This window comes from Pholcus phalangioides, unplaced genomic scaffold (genome assembly GCF_987345545.1).
Source record: "Pholcus phalangioides strain wild (caught in Gottingen) unplaced genomic scaffold, Ppha-v1.0 ptg000008l_1, whole genome shotgun sequence".
Lineage (NCBI taxonomy): Eukaryota > Metazoa > Arthropoda > Arachnida > Araneae > Pholcidae > Pholcus > Pholcus phalangioides.
The window spans coordinates 523,644-537,100 of record NW_028301601.1 but is presented as its reverse complement, the minus strand read 5'-3'; the positions used below and the strand labels follow the sequence as shown (position 1 = coordinate 537,100).

The 13,457-nt window shown below is 38.2% G+C and overlaps 1 protein-coding gene across 3 annotated transcripts in view; it reads left to right on the top strand.

Annotated features, from left to right (window-relative positions):
- Window positions 1-3,549: 3,549 nt before the first annotated feature.
- Window positions 3,550-13,457, top strand: part of LOC149083465 (chymotrypsin inhibitor-like) — a 54,351-nt gene continuing 44,443 nt past the window's right edge. The window contains exon 1 of one of the 3 annotated variants that reach the window (XM_089233981.1): window positions 3,550-3,734. In XM_089233981.1, the coding sequence (XP_089090107.1) occupies window positions 3,659-3,734 (76 nt within the window). In that variant the 5' untranslated portion in view covers window positions 3,550-3,658. The remainder of the gene's footprint in view (window positions 3,735-13,457) is intronic. The other 2 variants (XM_089233980.1, XM_089233979.1) reach the window with 2 other exon arrangements.

Sequence of the window (13,457 nt, the reverse complement as noted above, 5' to 3'; positions counted from 1 at the left end):
AATGAGTGACTGAGTGACCGAGTGAGTAAGTGATTCAGTGAGCGAGTGGGTTACTGATTCAATGAGCGAGTAAGTCAGTCCGTGAGTGAGTGAGCGAGCTGCTAAGTGAGTGAGCGATCTAGTGAGTGAGTGATCTATTGAGTGAGTAAGTGATCTATTGAGTGAGTAAGTGCCATGTCCTAAAGATATGGCGGAAAGTTTAAATAATGACTTTATGAGAAGAAATTCAGATGCTACGGATTCGGGTTGCTGTATTTTTTAAATATATGACATCCATATTTATTGTGGGCATCTTTTTCTCAGCCACCTCGCTGGGCATTTTGCCTGTTGTGGCGTTGTATTTGTATAAATTACAAATTGCTGTTGTCCAATACAAGATAGTATATTCAACAAAATTCCATTAACTCTGTTTTACTCAGAAACTTCTAATGAAATGTTAAAAGGGATAATAACAGAATTAAAAGATAATAAAGTAAGTGGATACGCGATGAATTAACTTCCTAAAAATGCTTAAAATCATCTCCTGTTATCACTTTGATGTTATAAAAAACATCGCTGATCATCAGTAACCAATGGATTTTTTTTATGCTGAACTAGGTGTTACCCGCGATTTCACGTGATGAACTTTCAGAAATCCCGCCTTAGTGCGTATCTAGTATATGTACTCTATATTTACAATATACGTATATATATACTTCCTATGCAACGGAAATTAGTGACGATTTTTTTATTACGGGAGTCGGTGACGTTTTTTGAGTGATGGAAATCTGTTACGTTTTTGTGTTACGGAAGTCGGTTACGATTTTGGGGTCAAGTTTTAATTTAACTCTTGCATATATCGGGACCCATTTGACACATCGGGACTAAGTAATGTGCGTGTACCCCGAGTTTCCCACATCCTACAGCAGATCCCCTAAGCTGAAATGGATGGCGGGCCCCCAAACCAGCTTTTTCACGGGCCCCTCTGTGCTTAATTTACAGTGTGGAAATATCAAAAAGCGGTAAGAAACGTTCCGGCCCCTGTCAGCCCTGCCCTCGTGGGGGTCATGCCGAGAGGTATGTATACGTAAAATATACATATATCACCAGTGCTCTCAACATACAGGGTCGGGGTACCCGGGGGATTGCACATATACCTTCACGGGGAAATTAAAAGGTTTCATTTCCAGGGGTCCTTGCGATAGTGGAAGCCCAAGGTATACCCAGTCTGGGACCCCATAAAATTTGCGAATTCGGTCAAGGGTAAATTCTTTAATCTCTGCGCAGAGTCCCGGTATTTCTTTCTCCTAATCAATGTGATGGTTTTGTCCACTTACAATTTGCTCCATCCGAACTTCATTCAAACTCTGTTCTCTTTTTATGGCACCGATGAACTTCCATATATCTGGGTGGTGAGCAGATAATTGCTGTTGGAACGCTCGATGCCATCCTTCTATAGAATTGTTGGTAAATCGTTACGCGTTCCTTGAAAGCAGTTCCAAATGTCGATGTCAAAGCGCGGCTGACGACGACCACCACGACGAAGAGGACGCCCGATCCAAGTGTCTTCAAATCTACACTTCATCATAAATACGTTTTCGGAACAATCGGATTTTTTAATCATTTGTGACACTACTAGGTTAAAAACTAACTAACTAACCAATTCACTCACTCCCTCACTTACCAATTCACTCACTCCCTCACTCACTAACCAATTTACTCGCTCGCTCACTCACTAACCAATTTACTCGCTCGCTCACTCACTTACTGACCATTCACTCACTCTTTCACTTACCAATTCACTCACTCCCTCACTCACTAACCAATTTACTCGCTCGCTCACTCACTTACTGACCATTCACTCACTCCCTCACTTACCAATTCACTCACTCCCTCACTCACTAACCAATTTACTCGCTCGCTCAATCACTTACTCACTCGGTCACTACTGGGTCACTCACTCACACGCTCAATCACTTACTCACTCGGTCACTCACTGGGTCACTCACTCACTGGGTCACTCACTCACTCGGTCACTCAATCACTTACTCGGTCACTCAGTCACTCACTGGGTCACTCACTCACTCGGTCACTCAATCACTCACTTACTCGGTCACTCACTGGGTCACTCACTGACTCGGTCACTCAATCACTGATTCGGTCACTGGATCAATCACTCCGTCACTCAATCACTCACTGACTCGGTTACTCAATCACTGACTCACTCGGTCACTCACTCACTCAGTAACTCAATCGCTCACTCCCTCGCATTGAACTATTGTCGGTGAATTTTCCTAGTGGTGAATTGCATGGCGGTGAATTGTTGGTCGGTGAATTTTCCTAGCGGTGAATTGTTGGTCGGTGAATTTTCCGGCGGTGAATTGCTGGCGGTGAATTTTCCGGACACGGGCAAGTTCTGGATCGGTTTGTTGAGCGTCGGCCAGAAGAGCGTAGTCGATTTCGTCGAGATGGAGTGCGTCAGCTTCTAACCGAGACAGAGCGTCTGCTGGAGTGTTGAGAATGCCAGGCAGATATCGGATGTCGGTAGTGTACTCGCTGATGTAACACAACTGTCGTTGGACGATCGGAGACGCTGACTCGAGCATCTGGTGGAATGCATGGGAAATTGGTTTATGATCAGTCACGATGATAAAGTGACAACCTCGCAATTGATGGCAAAAATATTTTACTGCGAGGTAAATAGACAGTAGTTCGCATTCGTAAGTACTCTTAGATTTCTGAGTAAAATTGAACGAGGTACTGCAGAAAGCTAAGGGTTTCAAGCGGTCGAGTAAGTCGACGGGATCCTTATTTGAGGCGGTTGTGTTTGGGAGCTGCCACGTCCGGGTCACCACTTGTCGTAGAAGGCATAAAGGCGGTTGACGACAAACACTTCCCTCTACGATTCAAAAATATTATTAAACATTTATTAAGCAATTAAACACAAATAAACAGAACCTACAAGAACGAGTGTACCGCGTGACTGCCTCGTTTGAGCGGCAAACCCCCAGTTCAGTTCCAACATCACGCAGGCGCGTTCTTTTCCCTATTACGGGGACAGCGCCATCCAGTGGTGGACGCTGTCGCTACATACGGCCAGGGGAGGCCAAAGGTCAAGTTTCCACCAGAAACTCTAATGTCGCAAATACTTTTTCAGCATACCCGATCAAGTGTTCCAAACGATCCGTGGCAATGACGGAACTGTGAAACTACAAATATTAAAATTATGCCGATGTCTATATACTTTAGAGACAGGTTGTTTTTAATTTTTCTAACTTTTGTTAATTCATTTCTTGAGACACATTCTGAACAACTATTGTGAAATGACTTCACCGACATGGGGGCTCGTGAATAAAAAATCTGTGATCGAAATGTGGAACGATTGATTTGCTATTCAAGAAAAAACGATTTTCTATATACTTCTGCGACACGATATAAATCAAGAAGCAAAGCAAACATTCACTATGAATGTTTTCTTATCATGAAATGTTAGCTTAAGTCACCGCAAAGCAAAGCTGTCTCTATAACGTTGGGCACAAAAAAATCTTTTTTAATCCTTTGTAAATAAGACTTCATGGGGAACAAACTGAAAATCATTTAATGATTTCATAATGTCTGTTGAGAAAGCATATAAGAAAGAAGTCTTCCTTGAGCCTTTTCCACAAATAAAACCTTAATAATGAGAAATTATTGGCTGGTTCCTCTTCTAATATGCATCACCTTCACCATATTGGTATGTGATGGGATCGATAAAGGTCAGTAATTTTATTTAATTTCAATTTTCTCTTATTATAGGTAGAATTATTCTCCACTACACATAACAAGCATTACAGAGAAACAAAAAACTTCACGTCAGGTTTCACTACACTTACACGCACATTCCCGCATGTACCGATTCGTTGGGGGTTCCACGGGGGGGGGGGTTGTGTGGGCGGGGTGCATGTGTGGTGTAGCAGTAGTAGGTAGGGCCTCCAAAAAAGTGTCTCGGGGATCCATGATGTTCTTAAATCAACCACTTCGTTGGGCAATTTGCCTGTTGTGGCGTTGTATTTGTATTCCCCACGCAAAAAACAACTTTATATCCAATATTGAAAAGTTGAAAAAGATTTTCACACATTAATATTTTATGGAAGAACAAAAAAATATAGTGTAGACAAAATTATAAGACACCTATTGATTTTTGAAGAAAAGTAGAATAAAATTCAAAACAATTACATAGAAATTGACCAAAATCAATATTTTGTACCATCATTGTCTTGGTCTTAAGTCTTAATCTTGTACCCTGTCTTGGCCATGTCTTAAGAAAATTTTTCACTTAATATTTAAATTTTAATTTACTCAGCCTAGAATGTAAAAATTATAGGACCAAAACGAGATTAATAGTTGATAAGGTTTTCACGGCCATCATTTGATGAAAATTGTTTATTCTCCGTTTGAGAACTAACTCAAACGGGCGACGGTCTCCGAACCCGAATAAAAAATTTTCATCAAAACAGGGTTAACTTAGAAAAACGAGTCTAAGATTAAAAAGGATGTAAATGTTTAATGTGAATTATTTATACAGTCAAATCTCAATAAGTCGAATGCACAGCTGCCGACGAAAAACTTCGAGTTATCTTTAGTTCGACTTATCGAAAATTCCGATTTCAGAGTGGGAAAGAGAAAAACGCATTAACACACCAGCGCTATTTACAAATGTCGTATTAGTGAAACATGCCAAACTTCTGGAGACAAATAAATTCGAAAAGGTCGGTTATTCTAATTTCATCATATTTAGTTATCGATAAGAATATTTGAAATAAACTAGACGCGCATACTCTGCGTTATGGAAACAGACGTGTACGCGATACTCGTATAAATGAAACGAATTATAAATAAAGTGTATGCAAGGTTATTTTCTCTAGAAAAATGCAGTGATTTTTGATTATCCTTCTTTCGTGAGAAAGTCATTCACTTTTTGCAAGAAGACAAATAAATCCGCTGAATAAGTCGGCTAAATTCTATTTCTAAATGCTGAAGTTTATTGCTAAATGCTGAAGTGTTTATTGCTAAATGCTGAAGTTTATTGCTAAATGCTGAAGTGTTTATTGCTAAATGCTGAAGTGTTTATTGCTAAATGCTGAAGTGTTTATTGCTAAATGCTGAAGTGTTTATTGCTAAATGCTGAAGTTTATTGCTACATGCTGAAGTTTATTGCTAAATGCTGAAGTGTTTATTGCTAAATGCTGAAGTTTATTGCTAAATGCTGAAGTGTTTATTGCTAAATGCTGAAGTTTATTGCTAAATGCTGAAGTTTATTGCTAAATGCTGAAGTTTATTGCTAAATGCTGAAGTTTATTGCTAAATGCTGAAGTTTATTGCTAAATGCTGAAGTTTATTGCTAAATGCTGAAGTTTATTGCTAAATGCTGAAGTGTTTATTGCTAAATGCTGAAGTTTATTGCTAAATGCTGAAGTGTTTATTGCTAAATGCTGAAGTGTTTATTGCTAAATGCTGAAGTGTTTATTGCTAAATGCTGAAGTTTATTGCTACATGCTGAAGTGTTTATTGCTAAATGCTGAAGTGTTTATTGCTAAATGCTGAAGTGTTTATTGCTAAATGCTGAAGTGTTTATTGCTAAATGCTGAAGTTTATTGCTACATGCGGAAGTTTATTGAGCTGAATGCTGAATTCTATTTCTAAATGCTGAATGCTGAATTCTATTTCTAAATGCTGAATGCTGAATTCTATTTCTAAATGCTGAATTCTATTGCTGAATGCAAATTCTGTTGGTGAATTCTAAATAATTCTGTTGCTTAATGCTGAATTCTATTGATAAATGTCAAATTCTGTTGGTGAATTCTAAATAATTCTGTTGCTTAATGCTGAATTCTATTGATAAATGTCAAATTCTATTGATAAATGTCAAATTCTATTGATAAATGTCAAATTCTATTGCTAAATGCTAAATTCTATTGCTGAATGCTAAATTCTATTGCTGAATGCTAAATTCTATTGCTAAATGCTGAAGTGTTTATTGCTAAATGCTGAAGTTTATTGCTAAATGCTGAAGTTTATTGCTACATGCGGAAGTTTATTGCTACATGCGGAAGTTTATTGAGCTGAATGCTGAATTCTATTTCTAAATGCTGAATGCTGAATTCTATTTCTAAATGCTGAATGCTGAATTCTATTTCTAAATGCTGAATGCTGAATTCTATTTCTAAATGCTGAATGCTGAATTCTATTTCTAAATGCTGAATGCTGAATTCTATTGCTGAATGAAAATTCTGTTGGTGAATTCTAAATAATTCTGTTGCTTAATGCTGAATTCTATTGATAAATGTCAAATTATACAAATACAAATACAAATACAACGCCACAACAGGCAAAATGCCCAACGAGGTGGCTGATAAAAAGATGCCCATAAAAATATGGTTGTCATATGTTTCAAAAATACAGCAACCCAATTAAAAATGCAATTAACACAAATTACAAACAATATATACACATGATAAAATATTATACAATGCCCATAAAGAATACTTATGGTTGTCTTATTCTAAGAATGGATAGCTTCTCGATTTACCCCAACATGTTTATCGTATTTCTTTTTAAACGTGTCAATTGTGTTACAATTTACTACCTCCGGGGGTAAGCTATTCCATTTATTAACAACCCTATTGGAGAAAAATTCCCTGCGACACCATAACCTTGCATTGTCCCTCACCAATCGATACTGGTGTCCCCTTGTAAAAGCAGTCGATTGGCGGTGTACTAAAAGTTCATGGTCCATCCTATCCATCCCATTGAAAATTTTGAACACTTCGATCATATCTCCTCGACACCTGCGTTCATCCAATGTAAACATATTCAAAAAATGAAGTCTTTCTTCATAACTCAAGCCCCGTGTGCCAATAAGGACACGCGTAGCTCTTCTCTGCACCCCTTCAACCAAGTCTATGTCCCTCTGTAGGTATGGTCTCCAAAACCTTACAGCATACTCCAGTCCAGGACGAACTAAGCCTCGAAAAAGAGGAAGAATGACTTTAGGAGAACGCGAAGAGACCTTTTTGAAAATGAGACCAAGCATTCTATTCGATTTTTTGACAACCGCTGAACATTCTATTGATAAATGTCAAATTCTATTGATAAATGTCAAATTCTATTGCTAAATGCTAAATTCTATTGCTGAATGCTAAATTCTATTGCTGAATGCTAAATTCTATTGCTAAATTCTATTGCTAAATTCTATTGCTAAATTCTATTGCTAAATTCTATTGCTAAATTCTATTGCTAAATTCTATTGCTAAATTCTATTGCTAAATTCTATTGCTGAATGCTAAATTCTATTGCTGAATGCTAAATTCTATTGCTGAATGCTAAATTCTATTGCTGAATGCTAAATTCTATTGCTGAATGCTAAATTCTATTGCTGAATGCTAAATTCTATTGCTAAATTCTATTGCTGAATGCTAAATTCTATTGCTGAATGCTAAATTCTATTGCTGAATGCTAAATTCTATTGCTGAATGCTAAATTCTATTGCTGAATGCTAAATTCTATTGCTGAATGCTAAATTCTATTGCTGAATGCTAAATTCTATTGCTGAATGCTAAATTCTATTGCTGAATGCTAAATTCTATTGCTGAATGCTAAATTCTATTGCTAAATTCTATTGCTGAATGCTAAATTCTATTGCTGAATGCTAAATTCTATTGCTGAATGCTAAATTCTATTGCTGAATGCTAAATTCTATTGCTGAATGCTAAATTCTATTGCTGAATGCTAAATTCTATTGCTGAATGCTAAATTCTATTGCTGAATGCTAAATTCTATTGCTGAATGCTAAATTCTATTGCTGAATGCTAAATTCTATTGCTGAATGCTAAATTCTATTGCTGAATGCTAAATTCTATTGCTGAATGCTAAATTCTATTGCTGAATGCTAAATTCTATTGCTAAATTCTATTGCTGAATGCTAAATTCTATTGCTAAATTCTATTGCTAAATTCTATTGCTAAATTCTATTGCTAAATTCTATTGCTAAATTCTATTGCTAAATTCTATTGCTAAATTCTATTGCTAAATTCTATTGCTAAATTCTATTGCTGAATGCTAAATTCTATTGCTGAATGCTAAATTCTATTGCTGAATGCTAAATTCTATTGCTGAATGCTAAATTCTATTGCTGAATGCTAAATTCTATTGCTGAATTCCATTGCTGAATGCTAAATTCTATTGCTGAATGCTAAATTCTATTGCTGAATGCTAAATTCTATTGCTAAATTATATTGCTGAATGCTAAATTCTATTGCTGAATGCTAAATTATATTGCTGAATGCTAAATTCTATTGCTGAATGCTAAATTATATTGCTGAATGCTAAATTCTATTGCTAAATTATATTGCTGAATGCTAAATTCTATTGCTAAATTATATTGCTGAATGCTAAATTCTATTGCTAAATTATATTGCTGAATGCTAAATTCTATTGCTAAATTCTATTGCTGAATGCTAAATTCTATTGCTAAATTATATTGCTGAATGCTAAATTCTATTGCTAAATTATATTGCTGAATGCTAAATTCTATTGCTAAATTATATTGCTGAATGCTAAATTCTATTGCTAAATTATATTGCTGAATGCTAAATTCTATTGCTAAATTCTATTGCTAAATTATATTGCTGAATGCTAAATTATATTGCTGAATGCTAAATTCTATTGCTGAATGCTAAATTCTATTGCTGAATGCTAAATTCTATTGCTGAATGCTAAATTCTATTGCTGAATGCTAAATTCTATTGCTGAATGCTAAATTCTATTGCTGAATGCTAAATTCTATTGCTAAATTATATTGCTGAATGCTAAATTCTATTGCTAAATTATATTGCTGAATGCTAAATTCTATTGCTAAATTATATTGCTGAATGCTAAATTCTATTGCTAAATTATATTGCTGAATGCTAAATTCTATTGCTAAATTATATTGCTGAATGCTAAATTCTATTGCTAAATTATATTGCTGAATGCTAAATTCTATTGCTAAATTATATTGCTGAATGCTAAATTCTATTGCTAAATTATATTGCTGAATGCTAAATTCTATTGCTAAATTATATTGCTGAATGCTAAATTCTATTGTTAAATTATATTGCTGAATGCTAAATTCTATTGCTAAATTATATTGCTGAATTCTAAATTATTATTCTCGTCTTCGCCGTCGTTGTGACCGGACGTGCTTTTGTCGCGCTCCGTTCACCGACCAATAGCAGCAGTTTTTTCCGTAACCTTTGTCGGGAGATTACCGAAGGATTATCCGTCACGTCGGTTCGCCGTTTTGTGTTTTTCTTGTTCTCGTGAGTCTACTTAGCGTGTTTTTAATTTTTGGGTCATATTCTGCGGTGTTTTCTTTTTTTCTAGCACATCTTTGGATTCCGAGATAAGTGGTTTTTTATTTTATTTTATTGTTTTTATTCGTCTCAATTTTTTTATTTCTCGCTGGCATTTTCGGTTGATTTGAATTTTATTTACTCTCTCTCATTTCATTTTCAGTTTATTTTCGCCAGGCTTGTGACCGTTGCTTTTGTCGATAATCAATGTCGATTTTTGTCGTTTTTGTCGAGTTTTTTCGGCATTCGTGTTAGCGAACGGTTTCTCGGGTATTCCCAGTAATTTTGTCATTTTGGGTCCTATTGTTTTAGGCTAGTGAACAGATATATATATATAGTTGGCTAATTTTATTAAGTATAAATTGCACTTTGTATAGCTTAATACTTTTTTTGAGTGTGTTGTATTCTTTTATTATATATTTCCTTCGTGATTTAGTGTTGAGCATTCTATTTTACTTAATTTTTTCGTACAATCTCCTACGTACACTGAAGAGCCAAAAACACTGCTTCACCTGCCTAATATCGTGTAGGGCCCCCGCGAACCCGCAGAAGTACCGCAACACGACGTGGCATGGACTCGACTAATGTCTGAAGTAGTGCTGGAGGTAATTGACACCATGAATCCTGCAGGGATATAAATCCGTAGGAGTAAGAGGGGGTGGAGATCTCTTCTGAACAGCACGTGCAAAGCATCCCAGATATGTTCAATACTGTTCATGTCTGGGGATTTTGGTGGCCAGCGGAAGTGTCTAAAGTCAGAAGAGTGTTCCTGGAGCCACTTTGTAGCAATTCTAGACGTGTGGGGTGTCGCATTGTCCTGCTAAAATTGTCCAAGTTCGTCGGAATGCACAATGGACATGAATGGGTGCAGGTGATCAGACAGGATGCTTACGTACCTGTCACCTGTCAGAGTCGTATCTAGATGTATCAGGGGTCTCATATCACGCCAACTGCACACGCCCCATACCATCACAGAGCCTCCACCAGCTTGAACAGTCCCCTGTTGACATGTAGGGTCCATGGATTTATGAGATTGTCTCCATACCCGTACACGTCCATCAGCTCGAAGCAATTGGAACCGAGACTCGTCAGACCAGGCAACGTGTTTCCAGTCCTCAACAGTTCAATGTCGGTGTTGTCGGGCCCAGGCGAGGCGTAAAGCTTTGTGTCGTGCAGTCATCCAGGGTGCACGAGTGGGCCTTCGGCTCCGAAAGCCCATATCGATGACGTTTCGTTGAATGATTCGCACGCTGACACTTGTTGATGGCCCAGCATTGAAATCTGCAGCAATTTGCGGAAGGGTTGCACGTCTGTCACGTTTAATGATTCTCGTCAGTCCCGTTCTTGCATGATCTTTTTCCGACCGCAGCGATGTCGTAGATTTAATTTTTTACCGGATTCCCGATATTCACGGTACACTCGTGAAATGATCATACGTGAAAATGCAAATTTCATCGCTACCTCGGAGATGCTATGTCCCATCTCTCGTGCGCCGACTATAACACCACGTTCAAACTCACTTAAATCTCGATAACCTGCCGTTGTAGCAGCAGTAACCGATCTAACAACTATGCCAGACACTTGTTGTGTTACATAGGCGTTGCCGACCGCAGCGCCGTACTCTGATTGGTTCCATATCTCTTTATTTGCATACGCATGCCATTACCAGTTTTTTTTGGCTCTTCAGTTTATATTTCGCATTGTAATGTATTTTAAATTTTTTTAATTTCTTGTTAACGTTTCTCATTTTGCTATTTTTAATTATTATTATCTAGTTTAGCAATAGTGTTAGTATGCCTCGACCTCGACTAGTGTTGTGTAGAGCTTGCGACGGGAGATTTCCCTGGTCTAGGGGTATAGTAGCTGATAGTTTCAATTGTAAAGGGTGCTTGGATAGGGAAAGGTTGGAACTCGAGGTCGAAGCCTTACAGGAAAAAGTTAAGGTTCTAGAGGGCCCGGTTATAACGGACCCTCTTGTCGTCGAGCCACCTGTTGATGAAGAAGCAATCTCCACGAACAACGACAGTTTAGAGGGCGAATGGGTGGTCGTGGATGAGATAGAGGGGGATAGTGATAGGGGTTTAATCATCGGCGATTCTATGGTTAGGGAGCTTGGAAACCGAGTGTGTAGGGATTTTTCGGGGATTCGAGCGCTGTTGTCTTCCTGGGGGTGGGGGGGGGGGGGGAGATTGGTAACGTTCGAGACGTTTTCCATCGCCGAAAGTTGTCCTTGCGGGTGACTCTGTGGGTGAGAACGAATCAGGTAGGAGCGAATATTAGTGAGTGTCTGTCAGAGTACCGGGATTTACTATTATCCGCTAGGGAGGGGGGTTCAGATGTGGCAGTGATTCCAGTGCTGCCAAGGGGTAGTAGAGGGTATAGGAGTAGGACCCAACAATTCAATATAGGCCTGAAGGACATTTGCTCCTCACTTGGGGTCACGTTTTTGGAGCTTCCCGCATTTACTGATATGTGGCTTCGTTCAGATGGTATCCATCTAAATGAGAGGGGGGTCTGGGAGGTTTACGATAGTCTTAGGTTAGGTTCTTTTACTCCCAGACCACGTAGTCGGGAATGCGGGTTAGTTAATGATAATCATAACAGTACTGACGGGGAATTACCCACCACTGACTTGAATGGCTTCTCAATTGGCAATAAATCACCGGGTAAATTAAAATGTGTGCTAATTAATGCCAGGAGCTTGGTTAATAAGAAAGATTTTTTAGAAACTATGATGGTTGTGGAGGGCATGGATCTTATAGCCATTACTGAATCTTGGGCAAAGGATGGGGATGAATCTTTCTTACACATTTCAGGATACGACACTTTTTTGAGAAATAGATCCGATAGGAAAGGGGGTGGAGTGTTGATATACGTGAAATCATGTTTGAAGGCTAGAGAGTGTAACGTGAAGAGAAATGATATTGAAACTGTATGGGTTGAGCTTGAGAACAAAAGACATTATAAGCTTATTGTTGGGGTTTGTTACAATCCACCGAATAGGGATCAAAACAACATCGCCAAATTGCATGATGAAATTACCTACATGTGTAAGCGTAAGAGGGTTCTCATACTAGGGGATTTCAATTACCCAGGTATTCAATGGGAGAACCTTTCATCTAGAGATCAGTATGAAAGAGAGTTTCTTAAGTTGGCAACTAGGGGTACTGCTATTTTGGATTTAGTTCTCACTAGTTCTGAGGATCTTGTTGAACATGTTTCGGTAGGGGAAGAGTTTTCTTCCAGTAATCATCGTATCGTCAGATTTCACTGTAACTTTTCCTCGGGTAAGGTTGATAACAAAAGACTGGTTCCTTGTTTTCGAAGAACTAACTTTGATGTTTTGAGAAGAAGGTTAGCGGAAGTTTTCAAAGACCGGTTGAAATCAGTAGGGGTGGTAAGTCAATAGGAGCAATTTAGTACGAAACTGTCCTCTGTTTTGCCCGACGTCATACCCTTTGTTCGAAAAAGGCGTGTTTGTACATCGCACCCTCTATGGTTCACGGATAGCGTGCGTAACCTCTATCTTGAAAAGAAAAGAGCATTCAGGGAGTATAAAAGTGGACGAGGTGACCTATCATTGTTTACTGATAAAAGAAGAGTGTTGAAGAAAGCGATAAGGGATGGTAAAAAGGAAGTCGAATCTAGGTTGGCAGATAACATTGGCTCTGATCCGAAATCATTTTTTCGATACGTCAATAATGGGTGTAAGGGGACAGTTGGCCCCCTCTCGACAGGAGGGTCTAGGTTAGAGAGCAATGTTGACATGTGTAGTGCTTTAAGTGACTTTTTCGTGTCGGTTTTTAACAGAGATAATATGATATTCAATATACAGGCTTTGGATGGGGGAATAAATTCCTCAACGATATTCAAGTAGAAGATGTGGAGGTCCTAAATCTTCTAAAAAATATGTGTGCGAGCAAAGCACCAGGACCAGAAGATATACATCCCACGGTCCTCAGGGAATGTGCTAATGAATTGTTAGGGCCAGTCGTACAGATATATAGGAGTAGTGTTGCTGAGGGTATCGTCCCAAGGGATTGGAAACTTGCTGATGTTGTTCCGATATTTAAGAAGGGTAGTAGAGAAGCTGTGTCCAATTATCGT